The sequence below is a fragment of the Thermobia domestica genome, chromosome 10 (genome assembly GCF_964235325.1).
Source record: "Thermobia domestica chromosome 10, izTheDome1.hap1.1, whole genome shotgun sequence".
Classification (NCBI taxonomy): Eukaryota; Metazoa; Arthropoda; class Insecta; order Zygentoma; family Lepismatidae; genus Thermobia; species Thermobia domestica.
Window position 1 is genome coordinate 129,585,224 of NC_137463.1, and position 21,318 is coordinate 129,606,541.

Consider the following 21,318-nt stretch of genomic DNA (forward strand, 5'->3'; position numbering starts at 1 on the left):
ATCTGAATAACATGAAAAATTTTATATATTTGTGCGTCATTATATGGAAAGAAAAAAAAACTTGGCATATTTTAGTGTTACTTTGTGTTCAGAACCAAAGGTTGATAAAGGTCTGTTTCAAATATTTTTCATGTCAACTAATTCTATTTGTTTGGTTGAAAATAAAGCTAGAAGCATTACGAAGGAGTGTAGCACATTCCTAAACTTGTTGGGCTTTTCTCAGCATTAGTATAACGCATTAACGAGAGAATTCTAATGTATGTGTATAAGTTTAGATACGTTAACAAAATGTTGAATTAGAAGTTTGTGCGTGAAGAGAATTGTCTTGTACAATCACCAGAAAATGTGTATTATCCACCTATAACGATTTCTTTTATCTATAACTTAGAAAACATAGGTTGTATCCAAATTTGTGTAATAAAATAAGAGTTTTTGTCTAATTTACAATCCATTTACTTTAAAGTTTTTTGAGAAAAGAAATTGTTCGGGCGGGTATAAACATTATTGAAGACGTACATATGTATATATACACAAATACTTATAAATAAATGAAACATTCAAAATTAAAAAAAAAAAAAAAAAATGTGCATACAACAAGCAAGGAAGTCAAATATTTTGTTGGAAGTGATCTCTATATCCAATATGCATATACGAGTTTACTTATATATAGTGGTGTTATTAGGCATTAAAAAAAAAAAATCTGTTTACTTGTGTGAAGTTTGCCGTTTCTTTTCAGTATCAAGCTGTATGAGACGTGGACCTAAGTGTAATATTGGAATTGAATCATATTCTCCCAGCAGAAATCGAACCCGGGTTTTGCCCAAAAGTAAGAATGCTAACCATTTAGGTACAAAGGTGTTGAAGTATTAGTTTTTAATATTTATCAAATAATAATTGTGGGAGTTCTTTTTAACGCTAAAATTATTAATTTTTTTTTTAACAATAATGTACTAATGTTACATAAAGCAAATGTTCGATAATGTAACGCAAAGAAGAATCGGAATGTTTAGTCAAATAATCAATTAATATATTTAGAAACATAAAAACAGAAAAATCTTAATTCTAATACTTAATTCTAATAACGGGGACTCCGATTCCCCTTATTTCTCCCCTGTAGTCTGGTGACTAGCGCGCGTGCCTTTGGTGCACGTAGTCCTGGGTTCACTTTCCGGTGGGAGAGCATTGAGAGCATTACGGAATTTTACCATAAGCCGTGGGTCCACGTCTCATGTAGCCTTAGTGCTAAAGAGAATGCTAAACTTGAATTTCGATACTTACTCTGCTGCTTGCAGACGGATGCCCTACCACTTGAGCTATTACGGACACGGTCTTTTTTTTTTCTTTTTTCGTTTGTAACTTGTTTTCCTAATATGATCTACATATCTAATCCTTTCGTTGAAGCAGTTCAGTACAATGTAGAAAATTTCAGTGAAAATTTATGTGCAAATGTGCATCAGGTGTAAATTTTAAATTCTTCCGATTTCACCCAATACCATTGTATGCGATACTAAGTTACTAAAACAGATTAAAACTCAGTAATATGATATTCTTCAACTTAATTCCATACGTGGTATAATCTGGTATTATGTAAAAACAGAATAGATATAAGGTAAACGCACCGGATTTCGACAGGTTAAGGACCTTTTTCAAAATCAATTGCCTATTGTGGCCATAATATTGGTCGGTGTTGGCTCACTTTTTTCCTTGAAATGTACAGTCTGTACTAACACTAAAAGTCACTTGAAGGCTCAAATGCTAATGTTAACATTTTTTATGAAACTGGAACTCGCCAGTGGAACCCGAATTCGACACACTTCACCTGGTTTCGACAGTTGCGGTACCTGAATTCGACACCTTCAATTATATCCATGTAAAACATTAAGTCGGCATTATTAGTAGTAGTAATCTCTTCTCAGATTCAAATATTGTTTTATTATTATGCAGAAATTATCAGACGGGCAAAAGAACACAACTTAAATTTTATGAACTGAGTAGTTACTTCGATGATCCTCAATTCGACATGCAGGAACCTGATTTCGACATTCCATATCGAACTGAGGTTACAACTATCGGAGAATTATGCAACGAATAGCTTTATGAAAGACTTTCAACATACTTGTGCGTTTAGATATTCAGTTAAAATTATATTTACACTACTGAGCATGAATTCGACAACCTTGTGGAAATCCGGTTCACGTTACAAATAAAGGCTCGTGTTTTCGACAACCCTCCGTTCATGTTACATCACAACCTTTGTCCTCACAGAAGAAAACAAAACGCACTGATTGAATCTCCTTTACAACATTAAAGTACTACTATTTGCTTGAAGCAAACCTAACTTTAATAAAAGTCTTGCGAAAATAATCTGCCGTCTTATGATTTTCCTAAAATTATGTGTTTTTTCTCGAAGAGTGTATCACACACACAACAATTACTTCTTTTCTCCATGCGTATGACTCATCTACTGTAACCGCATTTTTGACACGAGAAAAGACAATCCCATTATGTTGCCACTTCTATTCACGATCGCAGGGATGACATCTTACGCTTATTTCACATTTAAGCACAGGTATGTCGAATTCGGGCGCGTTTACCTTATTAAAAGTTTTTTTTTTTTTTTTTTTTTCAATGTTGAACCTTTAAATGAAAATACGGAAATACTGATATTACTTTTCTTTCGTTTCTGTTAATAGTTGATGAAAAGGATGAAGTATCTATAAAAGAAGTAGCAGAAAAAATTGTGAGTGCATTTGACTTCACAGGAGAAGTTGTTTACGACACAAGCAAGGCCGATGGTCAGTATAAAAAGACAGCAAGTAATACTAAACTTCGGAAATATCTGCCAGATTTCCAGTTTACTCCATTTGAAAAGGCAATAAAAGATACTGTTCAATGGTTCGTAGAGAATTCGAATACGGCACGAAAGTAAAGGCAAGTAATAGTCTTGTGTTAAATATGTTTCACTAAGTGTCGAGGTAGAGAGAAATTTCTAATACTAAAAATATTTTCAACGTAAAATTTATTTTAGTAGTAAATGTTAACTTAATTTCAATCTCTATGTACTAACAGGTTTCGAAGATACGTTACAGGATGAGCAGAGATAGGAATATAAAGGCAATTAAAGAAACATTGAAGAAATTATGCAATATCTAGGTGTATCACATACATGCTCTTTTGTTCAATTCCTGTAATTACATCACATTGCATATTTATGCCTTGTCAGGGTTCAAGAAAAGCGGTCGCAGCAATTTTATGTCAATGACGGTCTTATTATTAAAGAAGCCAAAAAACAATAGAAATCTCTTTCGGGTCAAAATAGAATTAAAATGAACTTTCAGTCGAGAATTCCCTATTATCTAAAAGCAGTTTAATTTTTATGATATGGTGCTTTCGTTTTTAATTTTATGGCTGAGTAGTTGAGTTTTCATATCCTGTGTAGAGAACCCCTGATTCGATCTTAGGCTGTATAATTTTGTAATACAATATCGTATTCCAAATTTTCTTAGAGTTCTTCCTTTCTTGTCAGTTTTGTACTCAAACAGTTACATATATATATATATATAGAAGAAACAAAAATTATGTATCTAGTTTATAAGGAATCTTCTGTTGCCATTTTTCGATATCAGCATCGAAAATTTCGTGATGCTACCAAAAATTTTATCTGCGACAAAACGGAACAAAAGCATGCATCCAATTTATTGGGGAAATTTAACTCAAACTAATGCTGAATAGTAGTAGTACTGAGGTTCTAAGTGAAAGGAAAGTACAGTCATCAGTAACTGACCTCAATTGAAATATCCACCATTGCTGAACTATTTCTGGAAACTGCCAGCAGTGACTATGGGGAATAATTAACTAACTCTATGGCCTATGGAATCTGAAAATTCAATGCCGCATTCACAAAAATTCTCCACTGACTTCTATCCTTAGCCGACTGGATCCAGTTTCCACTTAGTATTCAGGATGTCTATCAGTCACGAAAGTCATAAAAAAGTCACGAAATCGGAAAACGGTCATGAAAGTCATGAAAAAGTCACGAAATTTAGCTTTTAGGTCAGGATTTTCTTTTTCTTTTTTTTTTTTTTTAAATCTGTACAAATGTAAATGCAGACCGGAAAATTTTGTTCTATAAAACGTCAAAATTCACTACCAAAAATTTCTATGGTCGGCTTTAGACGCTACCAAATCGCAACCAGTTATGCTTCTATCGCATGTATGAAAATTTGGCATAATTCGCACTTGAGAATGTTACAAAATTTTATGGTTTGGTAAAGAAAAAGTCACGAAATTGTATTTTGAAATTTTAATAGACATCCTGGTATTCCTATTTCTGCGAGATCCATCTTAATATTGTCGTCTCATCCGCGCGTAAGTCTTCCTAATGGTCGTTTTCCGATTGGTCTTCCAATTAAGACTTCGAAAGCATTTCTACTTTCTTCCTTCCTGGCTACATGACCTGCCCACATAAGCCTCCTAAACTTAATGGCCCTAACAAAGTTTGGTAAACCGTATAAATTATGTAGTTTCTCGTTATGAAGTTTCCTCGTTCCTCTTGGATCCGAATATTCGTCTCAGGATTTTGTTCTCAAATACTTTCAGTCTATGTTCTTCCGTCAGGTAAGCGACCATGTTTTCGCAACCATACAGAACAACAGGCATGATTATCGTTTTATTAAAATTTCCATGTTGCCCACCAACCTATGGTTGAGGTGAATAATAATAAGAAGATATGTTAAGCTTCAAATTCCTCGACAGAATTCGCGACGGCAAGAGATTCTGAACTGAATAATAACACGAATTCCCTGCTTTTAGTCGACATTAAATTTCTTCGTGAATATTGTTTTCGTCTGTTAATATTGATCCTAGATATTTGAAAGTATCCACCTTATCAAAAATATTATTCGATATTTTAACGCATCCATAATTTGCCGTGTTATGATCCCGACAAACTTCCATGTATTTAGTTTTCTCTGCATTTACTTCTAAACCTATGTCCCTGCAAGCGTTTAATAAGACCCTCTGCATTTCTTTCTATTGTTCTCCTATCATCCCCTATTAAATTTACATCATCAGCATATGCCACAACCTGGTGAACACCATTCTACTGTAGGCTCTGGTTGCTATCTTTGATTTTCCTTATAGCGTATTCCAGGACAAAGCTGAATAATAATGGCGACAAGTTGCTGCCATCTTGTTTCAGGCCATTCTTGACGTGAAAGCTCGTGAACAAAACTTTTCCTACCCGGACTTTACTTCGGGATTCTTTTAAACATATCTTAATTAATTTAATTAGCTTTTCCGGTATTCCAAATTCTGTAAGAATGTTGTACAATGTTTCTCTCCTAATGAGGAATAATAAATTTCCAAAATATAAAAATATCTGGTTGTGTTGCTGTTAGCTCATCGGTGTGGAGCAATGATAGGCTGTTAAGATTTAAGTCCCTCTATAAAGCATGGTCAGATTTTTAATTGTTCTCGATCTTTCTGTGTCCATATCCCTTTTGAATCTGATAGACCTGAAAAGTGTAAGAAAGAAAGTCAGGAAGTTAAAAAAAGAAGAAAAAAGAAAATGAAAGAAAGAAGGAAAGGAAAAGAAGAAAGTACATTTGACAACCATTTGGCAAGCTTAAATAGGAATTCGAGCTCCTGCCATCTAGCGGCCAGATTTTCCTGTTTCAGTGTAATTAGTTACATTAGCAGTGGTGTATTCTGAACATCTAAAACCACAACTTATATTAGATAACATGATTACATATTAAATTTTGATATTTTGTAAGTTATACATAAATACGTCCTCAATAATTGTGTCTCTACCACGGGCGTCAATCGTGAGGGAAAGCTTTTCTTCCTCAAAAAGTGTGTTGGCCCCTTATGACCGGGATACATCCCTTGACTTTTTGCCTGGATATCACACAACGAGACCACATACTTAAATGGGTCTCCTCAATGTTATCAACAAATCGGCAGTACTATAAGATGTATTTAAGTTATGCATCATATTTTAAAACCAGTGACGTGCGTTGACACGGAAAAATCAATAGTTTACGGTAACACACAAACAACACGTAGGGGTCAATCCAAATGAAATCGACCAATGATGGTTGCTGACAAAAGTTAGTCTTTTATTAATTTTTTTAACCTAAGTTTGTACTACATTCAGGGAGTTGAAAACGGATATTCATTTATTTTTTCTTTTTAGCAGCATAGGTTTTATCGTAGCGGCCATTTTTTATGGGTGCCTGAGCATATCTTGAACTTTTTTAGTGCATTTCGTTAAACGCTGTAACTATTTAGGTTTTAAAGATAATGAGTTCAAACCAAAACTATATGAAAGAGAATGGAATGGACAACATTCTATGTTTTGGGCACATTGAGACGTATTTAGAACGCTGGAGAAAGAAGCTCTGAACATTGCGGTTGGAAACCTAGAAATGGCCATTTTGGAATGTACATTTTGAAACGAAATAAATAAGACTCACCTTCAATTCTTTGTCAACATAGAGACTAGATAGCAAACAACGCCTCAGACAAGTTTCAGATCAAAGAACCGTATACTTGATTTTTTGGAAATTCTTAAACATTGCGAATTTTCAAAAATCTTGTATTTTCACCATCAAATATCTCAGGAAGGACGTAAGTTAAAATCTCAAATTTGCACAAAACAGACGATATTTATGCAGTAACAGGTGGTAAAATTGTATCACTGAGACTTGAGTAGTTTCTGAGTTATAAGGTTTTTCTTCACTGGGACTTCATATTATGAAGCGCCATGAAGTGTGGATACAAACTTTGCAGCAAACGACAAAATAACGCGACAGTAATGTTAAATGGGTAAAGTGTGCATAATTTATTAATCGTATCTTGTACGAAAAGCGAAACGCGTCTGTTATTTCTTTTCTGCCTATAGCACTGCTGTTAAGACATCATTGAAGTAAATAGTTGACTAATTTGTGTACAGAGTTTGGCACTGATATTTAAAGTACTACCTGTAGGAGTTATGAACTCTATGGGTGTTAGTTTCCGGAGAACCTTAATGATTGGCACCCACACTTTGTCATTCGAAGATAGTTTAAAAGAGGTTCTTGGGCCATGGGGATGGAAAAAGTGATCAAAAAGATCGTTATTTTCCTGACTGATGTCTTCAATTCCCCAATCCACCATTTCTCGTCATAAATACAGGCTACGGTATCATTAGTTGCAAATGATAACATGCTATATTCTGGAAGTATTTTTAAATATTTAAGTACTGCAATCAGTAAATTCATCTGATTGTAAATATTCATAACATGTAATTTATGTTTCTGTCAGAGGTACAAATCTATGATATGATGTGGTATTGATAATTCTTTTACAAGTAGCAAATTTCGAATTTCTTGCTGTTTGACTGCACATCTTCTGATGAAACGTAGATAAAATATATGCATCAGATACTATATATACCTAAAACCTGAACGTCTGTTCTACTCTTAAAATCGCGAATTTCACATCACTGCAACAACTTATAACTCAGAAACTACTCAAGTCTCAGTGATGCAACTTTACTCACTTGTCACTGCACCACTACCGTCTATTTCATGCAAATTTGGGATTTTTAACTTGTGTTCTTCCTCAGATATTTGATGGTGAAAATACACGATTTTTGAAAATTTGCATCGTTTAAAAATTTCAAAAAAATCAAGTATATGGTTCTCAGACTTAATACGTGTTTGGAACGTTGTTTACTATCTAGTCTCTATGTTGACAAAGAATTGAAGGTGAGTCTTATTTATTTCGTTTCAAAATGTACAATCCAAAATGGCCATTTGTGGGTTTCCAACGTCAATGTTCAGAGCTTCTTTTCTGGACATTCTAAAGTACGTCTCAATGTGCACAGAACACAAAATGTTGTCATTCCATTATCTTTTATATCATTTTGGTTTGAACTCATTATCTTTAAAACCTAAAAAGTTACAGCGGTTAACGAAATGCACTAAAAGATTCAAAATACGCTCAGGCGCCCATACAAAATTGCCGCTACGACAAAACCTGCGCGGCCAAAAAATAAACAAATACCCGTTTTCAACTCCCTGACTGTGGTACAATCTTAGGTAAAAATTAAAAAATAAATAAATTTTGTCAGCAACCTTTGAATTGGAAATTGGTCGATTTCATTTGGATTGCCCCGTAGACGATGTAAACAACGTAGATTATGTATCTATGTAGACAATTTTAAAGGGATTTCCAGTTAAAACTTTGAAAGCGTTCCTACTTTGTTGTATTCTGACTACATGACCTGCCTACGTAAGCCTCCTAGATTTGATGACCCTAACAATGTTTGGTAAACGATATAAATTATGTAGTTCCTCGTTACGAAGTTTCTGCCATTCACCATTCCCGTTCCTCTTGCGTCCGAATATTCGTCTTAGGACCTTGTTCTCAAATGGTTTCAGTCTACGTTCTTCTTTCAGAGTAAGTGATAATATTTCGCAACTATGCAGAACTAGCAGCGTTCACCCCGCTTCGCTGCGGTCACCCCGGAACGCAATAAACGTTGTTACTTAGATAATTTTTACTTTTTCGCTTTCAAGTGATATGATAAAAACCATAGAAGATTGCAGTAAATGTTAACATTATATCGCCTGTCATTTATGTTAACCCGCCCCGCTTCGCTGCGGTCACCCCGGAACGCAATAAACTTTGTTACTTAGATAATTTTTACTTTTTCGCTTTCAAGTGATTGCAGTAAATGTTAACATTATAGCGCCTGTCATTTATGTTAACCCGCCGAGTGACACGGTCATGCGGGTTGCATATAAATACGTTTATTTTTACCTATGATGATCTAACAAAGGATTTGTACGTTATGGACACTTGAATGGTCAATTATCTCAAGACACTGGTAATTAAAAATTAAAGTGATATGATAAAAACCATCTAGGGTCCAAATCCTAATAACCCCCCAAAAATAAAAGAAATTGGTTCAGCCGTATTAGCGTGATGAGGGAACAAAGGATTTGTACGTTCTCTTTTATATATATAGATAACATGCATGATTATCGTTTCAAAGGGATTTTAAGAACATCGTAGACCTTTACGTTGGCAGCCCTATTACTCTTTTTTTGTCACAGGGACATGCACTATATCTCGTTGTAAAGCTTATGGAACACACATTCAACAAGCTAATTTTTGTACCTCCCGTGCCAAACCCGTAGTGGAAAAAGATGATTTTTGAAAAAAAAAAAAAAAAAAAAAAAAAAATCGAAGTTTGTGAGAGGCTGCCAACATTTACTTGTCGTACGCAGAAAAAAAATATTTTGACGTGTATGCCACATATTGAGTACAGTCATGTGGGGAAAAAATGAAGGTTCAATACCAAGTGCGAAAGAAATTCCGAGCGTGTTTTTTACGAGAATAATCCTGTACATATTTTTCGAAATATTTTGTCTACCTTAACGTTGGCAGCCCTAGCGACACCCCTAATTGTCACAGAGATATAATCCGTACCACGTTGGAAAGCTTATGGGACACAGATTCCAGCGAGGTAACTTTTGTGCCCACCGTGCCCAACCCGTAAGAGAAAAAGAAAATAAAAAATTAGAAATAAAACATCTTTTTTTCGAAGTTTGTGGGACTATGGCAACACTGTTATTTGCCGTGCGCAAGAAAAAAATTCATGGCCATGCACAGGACATCACTAGTTAGTATTTTCATTTATCTTTATTGATACCACTATATATGCTTGTAGTTCCTTTGGGGGGAAAGTTTTCCCCCCAAATGCTGAGGGGTAGGGAGAACTAAAATCATCCAACTTTCTCCCCAACCCTTCCGCTACGAGTTTCCCGATGTGGATGAAATGCCCATTGGAAAGTTTCATCCTTCTTGAAAAGATAGATACCTAAATCATCTCTCTAGGTTAATTAGGAGCCAAGCTACGGAGGTTTAAACTGCCGACTCAGCCCTTAAGCCGTTGGTTCTGAAAAGGTTGCTTCTTACATAATAAAATAGAGAACAACTGCTCGAAATACTGAATAAATAGTTTCTTTGACTAACATTTTTCCATATTGCTTTCTGTTCAATAGAAAAGAAGATACAATAAAAAGAAAAAAGAAGTAAGAAATTATTACTTTTTTTTTTTTAATTTGATGTTCTACGGTTGTCTTTTAGGCCAAAGGAGACAGATGATTATTGAAAGTAACTGATTGTGAAATTCTGTTTTTTCTGCTCTCCCACCGAGAATCGAAACCTGAACCATGTGAACATTATATACAAGAAAAGAAAGATTTGTGGTTTGGTTTAATATATATTATTTAGTTTCCTATGCTACGTACCTGTGACGTATTTATAATTTTCTTTCACTCATACATGATACATGAAACGTGAATATTCGTTACAATAAAATGTAGATTCTTTGAAAAAAATAATTGTAGCAGTCAGCATTAAAACCCTGCTAAACTAAGCATCTCTACAGAGTTCTGCAAACCACCAAGCCACGAAAGCATGACTTCGAAAGTGCTCTGTCTATATAAATCTAGCTTTCTTGATGATTTTTTCCCTTACACGCTTGAATCATCCCGTATCATCGTATCACCCAATATGCTACCTGTGACTTTCATCTATATATATATTATTTATATATTTCTTTTTGAAAACTCTTATGATTGTATTCTCTATGCGAATTATGTATTTACTTGGCGGTAACGTGAAGATGATCTATTGCTCTTGTAAAACTACGCATATCACTCTCTATGAGAATGGAGGAAAAATAGATTTTCCTGTAAGCAAGATCCGAGGAACGTAAAAATCTAGATTCAACTTTTTGGACTTAGTATCTGGAAGACAATCTAGTTGTTTTTTAAGTAGAAGTGTACCAAGAAAATGGGTCGATAAGTGGGTGGACAATATTCAGGTCCCTTTTTTATATACCGGTACAATTTGTGATATTTCTAAAACTTGGGGAAAGATTCCTTGTGTTAGACATTAGTTGATGCAAAAAGTAAACAGCAAGACCATATAATCAATATATATTTTTTAAAAATTACAAGACCATATAATCAATATATATTTTTTAAAAATTACATCACTTTACAATTGGTAAAACATCAGTACTATTCGAAAATTAAAATTAATTACGATATTCAAAACTGCTAGAGGATATAAATTTCTAAATACAAAATTACCTTATACAGGATTTGTACTTTGATTCATTAGATTGACAGCGGTTACATCAGGTTTGTCAATATTATTATGTGCCTGAACTACTGAGTTGACAAAGTAATTATTAAAATCTGCTGGATTTTATTGTACCAAAGGTACTCGAAGCTATAGCTGGAAGAATTTATATATTATATTGGTGTATACATTTGCTGCTAACTATATACGTTGACAGTCTCTGTCATTGACCCTTAAACTATTTTGTGTCAGTAATTATTAAAACTTGAATTTAACAATTCCTCGGAGGATTGCTTACTAAACAGTGGACAAACAATCATTTCTTTCAGTGGTTTTTGTTTTACTTGATCTCTTTAGTTTCATATTCCTCAGTTATACACTGTGTTCTCCTGAACACAAGCTTCTATCGCAGATTACGTATATATAACATAACATAGCGTAAGAAATGAATTCTTACGTGTCTAGAAATCATGTTAAATACTCTCCGTATTGGAGATCTTTCATCTGTGTTATTCAGGGACTCAAAATTTAACATTGTCCCGGATGTTACAAATGTATCACCATGATTTTTGTGTTTTACTTTCTTTTTCTCATGTTCTCCAATCTTTCCATTTAGGCGCGCTATACACTACGAGATCAATCCTAGGAAATATCTTAGGATTTATCTTCGGAAAAATGTTATGACATATCTTTGTAGGAAATCCTACCCTTTTTGTGAAACTAAATTAAACTATTATGAATAGAAACTACCGAAATTGTAACATTTCTTAGAAAAATTAGCTGAACCCTTTCTGCTAAACATTGTCTCTCACCCATTTTATCCGTCGTTAAAACATTTATAATGACTTTACACTAGTAACCCTACAGTTGTAAACATAAAATACTGGTGTATTATTTTGCATTTAATTATGTTGCTTCCAGAAATTTGTTCCCTATAAATATGTCTTTTCATGCAAAGTATTAAATTTTACTTGTAAATTTTCTAAAATGTGGTGCGCCAAAAGTATACCAGCAACCTAATAAAAGTCAGTAGGTTGCTGGTATACTTGACATGAAAGAAAGAAAGCCAGACAATCACTTAAAGAGAAATGGAGAAGTACAATTTTTGACTTCTAAATATGGCTACTACAAAAGTAGTTACACATTCGGAACAATTCAAATATATATTTGTTGTAAACTATTTCCAATTTGTCTGTTAATCATTTGTGAATAGCCTTAAACGTGTTCGTTGTGTAGAAATTCTACTTCCTCTCTTGAACGTCATAGCTGCCAACTATGACGGAATTATATTTTTTCGTATTTTGTGTCGAATTTTTAGTGGTAAAAACGTAAAAGTAAACGAGATCTGCGCAAAATATGTGCAATATTTTTATTTACTCTTCATATAATTTCAGACGAGCGAGGGAGACAAGAATTGAGAGCAAATTTTTTTTTTTTTAGAAATTTTGCTTTCATCAACGTAGTACTGTTACTACATTTTTCTTCTGATGTAATAACAGTACAATAGGAACTTTTTACACATTAAAGCAAACGAAAAATTTTCAAATTACGAACATGCAAACTTATGTGTTGTTTAGGCGAGATCATAAACTAATTCAAATTCAGACAGGTTCAAAATTCATTGCTAGTGAACACGTAGTGAGCACAAAAAGATTGTCTGGAATGGAATATGAACTAATCAGTTTATCGAAAGTACATACATGAGATATGGTCATGGACCTGCTGTTTTAATTGGATTTACCCTAGAACCGAAAACTTTAGCCGTATGGCTTCTTTGCTTAAACGTGTTTGGTCAAATTCAGAAAGATGTGGACGATAAGAAGAAACTGGAAAGTGAGGACTTACTTTTCCATCACAAGGAGAAGGCAGATCATGTATTGAAGCTAACTGTGCAGATCGCGAGAAGATTCGAGAATTTTTGTCAAAATGCATCGACCCCCTTGATAGCAAAAGCCATCCACCTACGGGCTTAGTTAATATTGTTAGTGGTCAAATTTTGCGTGAGAGTGCACTAAACGTACAAGACGCTGTTAATGTGGGAACACAGCACGGTAAATGTTAGACGTTACGAAATCAGTGAAGTTATGCTCAACTGATAATTAAAATTGACCACAGTGTTATTTATGCTCGTACAATAGGCCTGCTCGTATCATCTAGTGATATTAATGTGGTTGATGTGCTTTACCATGAATTTGCTCCAGTTCCAACGGCTCTGTTTAATGAGAAAGGCGAAATGTGAGAAACCCCAAAAAGTGTGCTTCAACGCAAACTTGTCCTAATGAAATCAGCAAGATCGCTAGTAAGCATCCATCAAACTGTCATTCTTAACGGTTGTGCAGTGCTCTGGCACGTATCATGGCCAGCACATTCAGCTACTGTAGAAGTATATGTAAAGACATTTCACAGCAATGGTGAAAAGTGGGCTCAAACAAGCCCATATTCTGCATGTAGTATTCGACAGATACTATGAGAATGGCATCAAAGCAGCAACAAGAAGGAAGCGACAACAAGTAAATTCAAGACAATATAAACTTACATTATCAAATCCTTTACACAGACACAAAAAGCATTGTTTTGACGTCAATGAATACGAAAAGGCAACTTATTTCATTAATCACCCATGGACATTAGCATAGACGAATCTCATAGATTGCTTATCACTCGACCACATTCATCTCCCATTGAAGTGGGAGCACGACTAAGGGGTGAACCAACAACACACGAAGAAGCTGACGTAAATATGGTGCACATAGTTCTTAGGTAGGCTAAACATGCTCCTGACCAATCTATACGGGTAAAGTATGACGATATGGATGTACTAGTGCTATTTGAATATCATGTGTATGTTTAAAAGCTAACTACACCAATCATAATGGAAAAATACGCTGGATTCAGAGAAGTAATTGACGTAAATGAAGTTGTAAGAGTTCACAGTCCGTATATGGTGAATATTCTGGCAGTCCATGCTTTAACTGGCTGCGCTACTACTTCATCTCTTGCTGGAATTGGTAAAGACTGAATGCTGAACATTCTATAGAAGTTTCGAGGCACACTTGAAGCAGTTGGCGATCCCAAAGCTGAAGAAAATCTAATAGCATAGCAGTGTGATACATTTGTTACTCAGTTATACAGCCCTGGAAAACCGTTACCAAAGGATTACGAGCTGGACTATGGAAGAAAAAGATGGCTAGCAAGACAATCACAAGACCTCCATCTTTTTCTAAGCTTCCTCCAACTGCTGGTACACCGCAGGAGCATTATAAGCGCGCAGATCTTCAGACAGTCATATGGAAATCAGTTGAACAAACTAATCCTCCTGATCTAGATCCAACAGATTTCGGATGGAAATATCTACCATATGCTGCAGAAGAATATGTACTTCATATGTTGCCCGCAAATACACCAATAAGGCTGATGTAATAGTGAACTCAATTAGCTGCTCATGCACAACGGGATGCTATCGTGGTTGTGGTTGCCTTGATATGTCATCGAAGTGCACATCGTTCTGTACCTGCCAAAGTGATTGTATGAGTGGACCGTAACAAACAGAAGAGATGATGATGAAAAGTCCACTGCTTTCCCTGTGCATTGATTCTGACAAAGTTTTGTACTGTGCTTCTCTTTTCTCCAAACAACACACGTTAAGGCTTTCAACAACATGTAAGTAAGCAGATACTGTTTCAAAAACATAGTTGGTTTGGTTTTCGTTTGTTGTACTGCGTGAAAAATTAAAAATTAGACAGTAAGAAAAATATTTCTCCATTTTACAAAAGAAACATTTCTCATATCGCTGTCAAAATTGTAGCTTTCCCGAATAACCAGTTTTCCTGTGGTTGTGGCGTATTCGAAGTGACATGAAGAGTAAATAAAACTATTGCATATACTTGCATAGATCTCTTTCCTTTAACGTTTTTATAACTAAAAATTCGACACAAAATACGTAAAAATATAATTCCGTCATAGTTGGCAACTATGACGTTCAAGAGAGGAAGTAGAATTTCTACACAACGAACACGTTTAAGGCTATTCACAAATGATTAACAGACAAATTGGAAATAGTTTACAACAAATATATATTTGAATTGTTCCGAATGTGTAACTACTTATGTAGTAACCATATTTAGAAGTCAAAAATTGTACTTCTCCATTTCTTTCTAATGACTGTCTGGCTTTCTTTCATGGCTCATATGAGAGTTTAAGGATTGTATATTTGGAATATATATGATACTTCTCTTGTTCTTAACATTTTCTACGTGAAAAGTTTGTGAAATAAAATATTCTGTATAAAAATTATTGATAGTAAATTTTATTGATAGTTGTCAACCCTGACATTTGTGAGAAAATTATCAAATTCTGTTAATTGGTTACTAATATGGTTATTTGTAACATATGTATGAATTAGCATTCTACTGTCAATAGGATATGAGAAAAATGAAATTATGCTGAGATAATCCAGTAATTTAAGACATGCAAAGTAAGAGACCACAACCCCTCTTTACCCCCCGTTTGCGAAGTTTCCCCAAGGTTTACAGAGTGGCACTCATCGGATTCGAAATCAGCACCCCAAAATCATATAAGATCAGCTAAAAAAAACCTTATATATATGATGTATATAGACATGGAACTATATCTCAAGTCATGATGTATATAGAAAGTATAATATATTTTAATATAAATATTAATGAACCGTGTTAATCTTGTGAAACTGGATATATATAAAATCATTGTTCATTAGCATCTTCCCCGGACTATATATACAATATATATTTTGGTATGTGTGTATATGCCAGGTGGGCAGTTTCTTCAAATCTCAATCAACCGCAAGTCACAAACTTGCCCTCAACCGCCCTCACCCTCACGGCTTCACCTCCCTTCAACCTTACACATAGACTGAAGGGGTATGAGGTTTAAGGGTAACATCATGAGGTACAACTACATGGGGTGCTCGTCTATGGTATGTAACAAATTGCTTAACAAAGTTTGTTTTTGTATTGTAATATTGTTTTCATTAGTTCCTGTGTAGTAATTCGTTTTTCATGCCTGCTTCGCGATTTCTTTGTTCAAACTGTATAATTATGTATTTGCATATCTACTATTAATTCTTTCTTGACTTGACAAACACCGTGTGCGTGGGTTTTCTCGGGGTTCTCCCGTTTCCTCCCACTTTCTTCATTCCACCATTTCATTCATTACTCATCATCATCGTCTCCTTTAGCCTAACCGGCATAACCGTGGGACGTAAAACTCAAAAATTTCATTTTTTTTCTTTCTTGACTTACAGATTGTTCAATCAAATCATCGTATTTGCTACATTAATGGAGACCAGCAGTAAGGGGAGTTTGTTTCATGGTTTTGTCATGGCTATCTGTTTCCTGATAAACATAGCAGTCGATCGAAATATCATTGAGATCAATGATAACCGGCATAAGAAGAGCATAACCTTGGTACTTACGTTTTCATTTGCATTCCATTTTTCTCAATAGATACTTTTACAGTTGGAATAAAAGTTGTTCAAGAGTTAATGTACTTTCTTTTGACATTATTAAGGATATTTGTTAAATTTTACGTTGTTTTCCATTTTAAAAAATATTCAAAATTTAAAGAATAGTATTAACGTTTTACAGCGCAGCGTTTAGTATTTGCTATGGCATGAACACAATTGATTAAAAATATATTTCTGATCAATGAGGAGAAGTTAGTAGGTAAAGCTTTAAAATTATTTTCAGTTTTTGAGTATTTCGATAATTTAAAGCATGCTGTAAAATTAACTGATATTCAGGATGATCACAAATCAATGAAAGGAGCTACATAGCTTTATCAAAGACATGGAACTATATCTCAAGTCATGATGTATATAGAAAGTATAATATATTTTAATATAAGTATTAATGAGCCGTGTTCATCTTGTGAAACTGGATATTGATTTGTTATGAAGTATATTTATTTTAATAAAATATTGAAAATGTTATATTTTAATTGGAATTTGTGTTTTATTTAATATATTCTTCCTAATAAAGATTGCAATGAATTTTCTAATTGTCTACTCGGCGTGGTAAGGTGACGTAGGTCAGAATTTTGGTTGGTGATATAGGTCAAAATTTGCTATGGCCAACGCGGGGTCGTCTTAACACATGGGCTCCGATAGTGATTTGCTCGGGACCTCACGAGCAGAATTACGTGTATTATGTGTAAAATTCAGTCGTTGATCCCCAGCACACTGATTTGCCCAAGGGCCCATAATGCTGTTAAGACAGCGATGGGTCAAGGAGACTAAATCCTTCTCACGACGGTCATCCCGGAATAAGTTACCCAATTACCTTATGTTTATATTTTTTATAGTTTCTTATGTTCATTAAGTGTCATAGTGCAAGCTGCTTCTCTTGTCCAATTTTGGAATATATTGAAAAAGTCGTAACTTAAGTAAGAGAGGAGTGAGCGCCATTTTAAAATTGGGATAAACAATTGAATGTCATGACTAATTAAAGGTATTCTTGATTATTAATTAAAACTTATGCGCATTTCTTTCGACTGTCATTTGATATCGGTCCTCCGAAAATTTATTTAAATCTAAATTAATTGACCGCGTACAGTGGCGATAACTCCTCGTTATGACGTCTTCCAGTTTTATTACAATAGAGAAAGACGAAGAGAATATGGAGTTAAGGGGAAGGTAAAGGATGGAGAGGAAGAAGGAGGGTTAGAATGACTTTATTAATGGAATATGTTATCTCAGAATAGTAGAAGGCAAGAGGAAAGTAATACAAGAAAAGGATATTTTTACTATCCTTTCCCTTGTTCTTGCTTGCTTCGTAGAGCCATAGCTCATCAAATAGAAAGATTTATACCCTTCATGACCTATGTTATGCATCAAGGACAATCATATTTTTCAAAAGTATACATGCAGTAAAATAATTACCAATATTTACCTTCTGACGTAGGTTTCTCTACTAACAACTAAAATAATCATTCACATATTCATACCATAACGAACAAGATATATATATGGATCATTCTATTTGAAATGGGACTTTTGATATAACTGATATGCTGATAGAAATCAAAACACGTTGAAATTGTGTAAGTACATACATTGCAAAGGTAACTTGAAATTAATAATGAACTCAGTAATATTTTTGTAATTTTATTTTAAAATATTGATGTCAAAATAGGTGATATGTCACCTCCGTGCGCTGTAACCACTTACAGTTTTACTTGAATGATTCGAAATTATTAAAGTACTATCTTTTATTCGCCAACTATTAGACGACTTTTTTAACGTATGAATAGCAACGAATAGATGGAAACAAATTTATAAGCTAAAGCATTTTTTTATGCTATTAAAAGTAGCATTCTTTTCTGTATCCAGTTTTTTTGTCACCTCCGTGCTAATGTATTTTTAAAAGCATATATGTCCGCCATATTTCTCAACTTCATTTTCGTCGTAGTCTCAGGACTTGTTAGTCTATGGAACTTTCCAAGGAAGGCGTCAGTTAAGAGAGGTAAGTTTGTTGGTGGTGATTGTTCCTTTTTATTAGTCTGAAATCGCACTTGTTATAATTTGGTTCAACACAAGCTGTCAACTCCGTTCGAAATTATAAGAAGGTATTTATAGATGATAATTTAATTTAGTTGAATCATATTGTTACACTTTAAGAATTAATGCTAAAAATAAGGGTAAGTAGAATCTAACCTTAGGGGTATATCTTAATCGTGCCATAATGGCGGAATTTGGCACCTCCGGGCATATAAAGTAACATTACTGCGTATGTAGTGTCACCTCCGGGCAGGGTGCGAATTGGCGGGGGGGATGCCAGGGATTTCCCCCCCTGACAAAAATCTTTCCCACCCTGGAGAAGAAAAATTTTATCCCTGGCAGGGATAACTTTTTCCCCCTCTGGAGTATTTTTAAATGGACATAAAGATAAGATAGAAAAAGGGAACAATTCTTACTTTGCGTAGCTAACCTAAATATTACTTGAGTGAAAATTTATGAAAGATCTCACATCTCAACTGCTTTGTACTTGTTAGTGTATATATATATATATATATATATATATATATATATATATATATATATATATATATATATATGGCGGGAGGACTGGGTGCGCATATGGGTGAAATTCATCCCCCCCCCTGGGAAAATTTTTCAATTCGCACACTGCCTCCGGGCATATGTAGTGTCATTACTGCGTGCACGGAAGGGATGTGATGTGCACGGAGTGACTTTTGCAATAAACCTTGGCAACTTACGGCATGCGCACCAATAGTAGCATGTGCAATTATTCTTATAGGCACGCGGAATAAATCTAAGTGCAGTATCTCAGAGAAATATGATATTTTAAAATAAATAGAATGATTTAATTTTCTAAAATTATTAATGTTTTAATATTCATTCAAATACGAAACTTGTTTGATATTCAAGGACTGAAAATCAACATTTTTGCAAACTTTCCGACCCAAACAACTTGTATCTGCTATGCAGAACAAATTTTCTAGATGATGTCCAATTTTATTATATTCGTTATGAACTTGTTTATATTTTTTAATATCAAAAGTAATGTGTCATTCCCGTTATAACATTACAATTTCATATCCTTTAATATTTACGTAGATATGAAATTGCAAGGTACAACGGAAATAAAACACTGCATTGTATATCAGAACAAAACCTAAACAAATCCTTAAGGGAGACAAAAAAAAAAAAAAATAAAAAAAATCAAAGATTGTTATGTAAGTGAAATACTACCTTTGATTTTAATTGTTGCCCAATTTTTTCTATTGTTGATACATTACTTTTGCCGTTTTTTTTTTATTAAGTGCAAATTAACAATAATTTTGCATTCGAAACAAATTGTTTTAATGAAATCGAATCTTTCACTGTTCCCTAAAGCCCATTTTACACAATGCAATTCTCCACGTAATATTACATGCTATAGCATTTTTCTCATTCCAGCAAATATCACCACCTGTGAATGGTGGTACACATCCATTTGTACTTGACAGAGTCCTACCCACTGAATTGTCACTGGCAGATTGATGACTGGCGTCCATGTTGCCCACCAACCTATGGTTGAGGTGAAAAAGAAGAGAAGAGCATTCAAAGAAAATCGATATACAGAGAAGTTTACACTAGTTCAGAAAGCGAGGAAGACCGCTGTATCAAAGATGTCACAACAAACATTATGTGAAAATAATTTTGTTGTTGTCAGGTTTTCAAGTAAGAAGAGCTTCAGACATTACGTAGGATTGGTTTTATCTGTGGCTCATGACGAGTTTGAAGTAAAGTATATGAGGAAATCCTGTGCAAAGACATTCATCTTTCCAGTTTGTGATATCATTTCATATGCCGAGAAAAAGGACATTGTTGCCAGTTTGAAATGACCTGTTATAAACAGTCGAGGGCAACATGTGTTTACTGAATACTTGTCTCATTCTCAAAACCTGTATTGGAACTTTAAATTGGAAGATGTGATTCTTCGTGCTTGGCTCTATTTGATTTTTCGTATTTTAAGTGCTATCCATTCAGATGCCTCAATGGAACAAATTTAAACTACCACTAATTTTACGGTTTATCTGTAATATCTTCAAAATAGATAACAATTAATCGAAAAGTGGAAAAGCAATATATTAGGCAAGAGTATTATGCATGAGATACCGTTATCACGACTCGCCTATCTGTTTTCGCTTTGCGAACATTTTATAGATACGACATTTATTTTCACGTTAAATAATGGCTGCAAAACTAAAATACATAGGTGAGTCATGATAACGGTATTTCATGCAAAATAATATTGTTTAGTACAATGAATTTCCATTTTTTGATTAATTTTATCCATTTTGAAGATATTACACAAAGACTGTAAAATTAAGAAAGTTTAATTTCGTCACAATGAGGCCTCTTAACTAGCTATATTTTTAATGCGCACATCGTATTCTTATAATAAACAATTATTAAGGATAGTATATGTTAAACAAAATACTGTACTTCATTTGAATCCTAATGTCAACAATTGAATTCTGGACACTGGCAATCATTTATGCACATGTGTAATACTAATGTTATATTATGTAATACTATCTTTTTCGAAATTCGTTACTAATTTTTACTTTTCAATTGGATACAGATGGTCTTGTCACCTTCGTTCATGTGATGTCACATCCATGCTG

At 34.2% G+C, this 21,318-nt stretch overlaps 1 protein-coding gene across 2 annotated transcripts in view; it reads left to right on the forward strand.

Annotated features, from left to right (window-relative positions):
* The window catches only part of Gmer (GDP-L-fucose synthase-like protein), a 39,370-nt gene extending 22,240 nt beyond the window's left edge, over nt 1-17,130 (forward strand). For both annotated transcript variants that reach the window (XM_081728562.1, XM_081728561.1), the window contains exons 6-7: nt 2,694-2,931; nt 16,430-17,130. In XM_081728562.1, the coding sequence (XP_081584688.1) occupies nt 2,694-2,929 (236 nt within the window). In that variant the 3' untranslated portion in view covers nt 2,930-2,931; nt 16,430-17,130. The remainder of the gene's footprint in view (nt 1-2,693; nt 2,932-16,429) is intronic.
* The last annotated feature ends 4,188 nt before the right edge of the window (nt 17,131-21,318 follow it).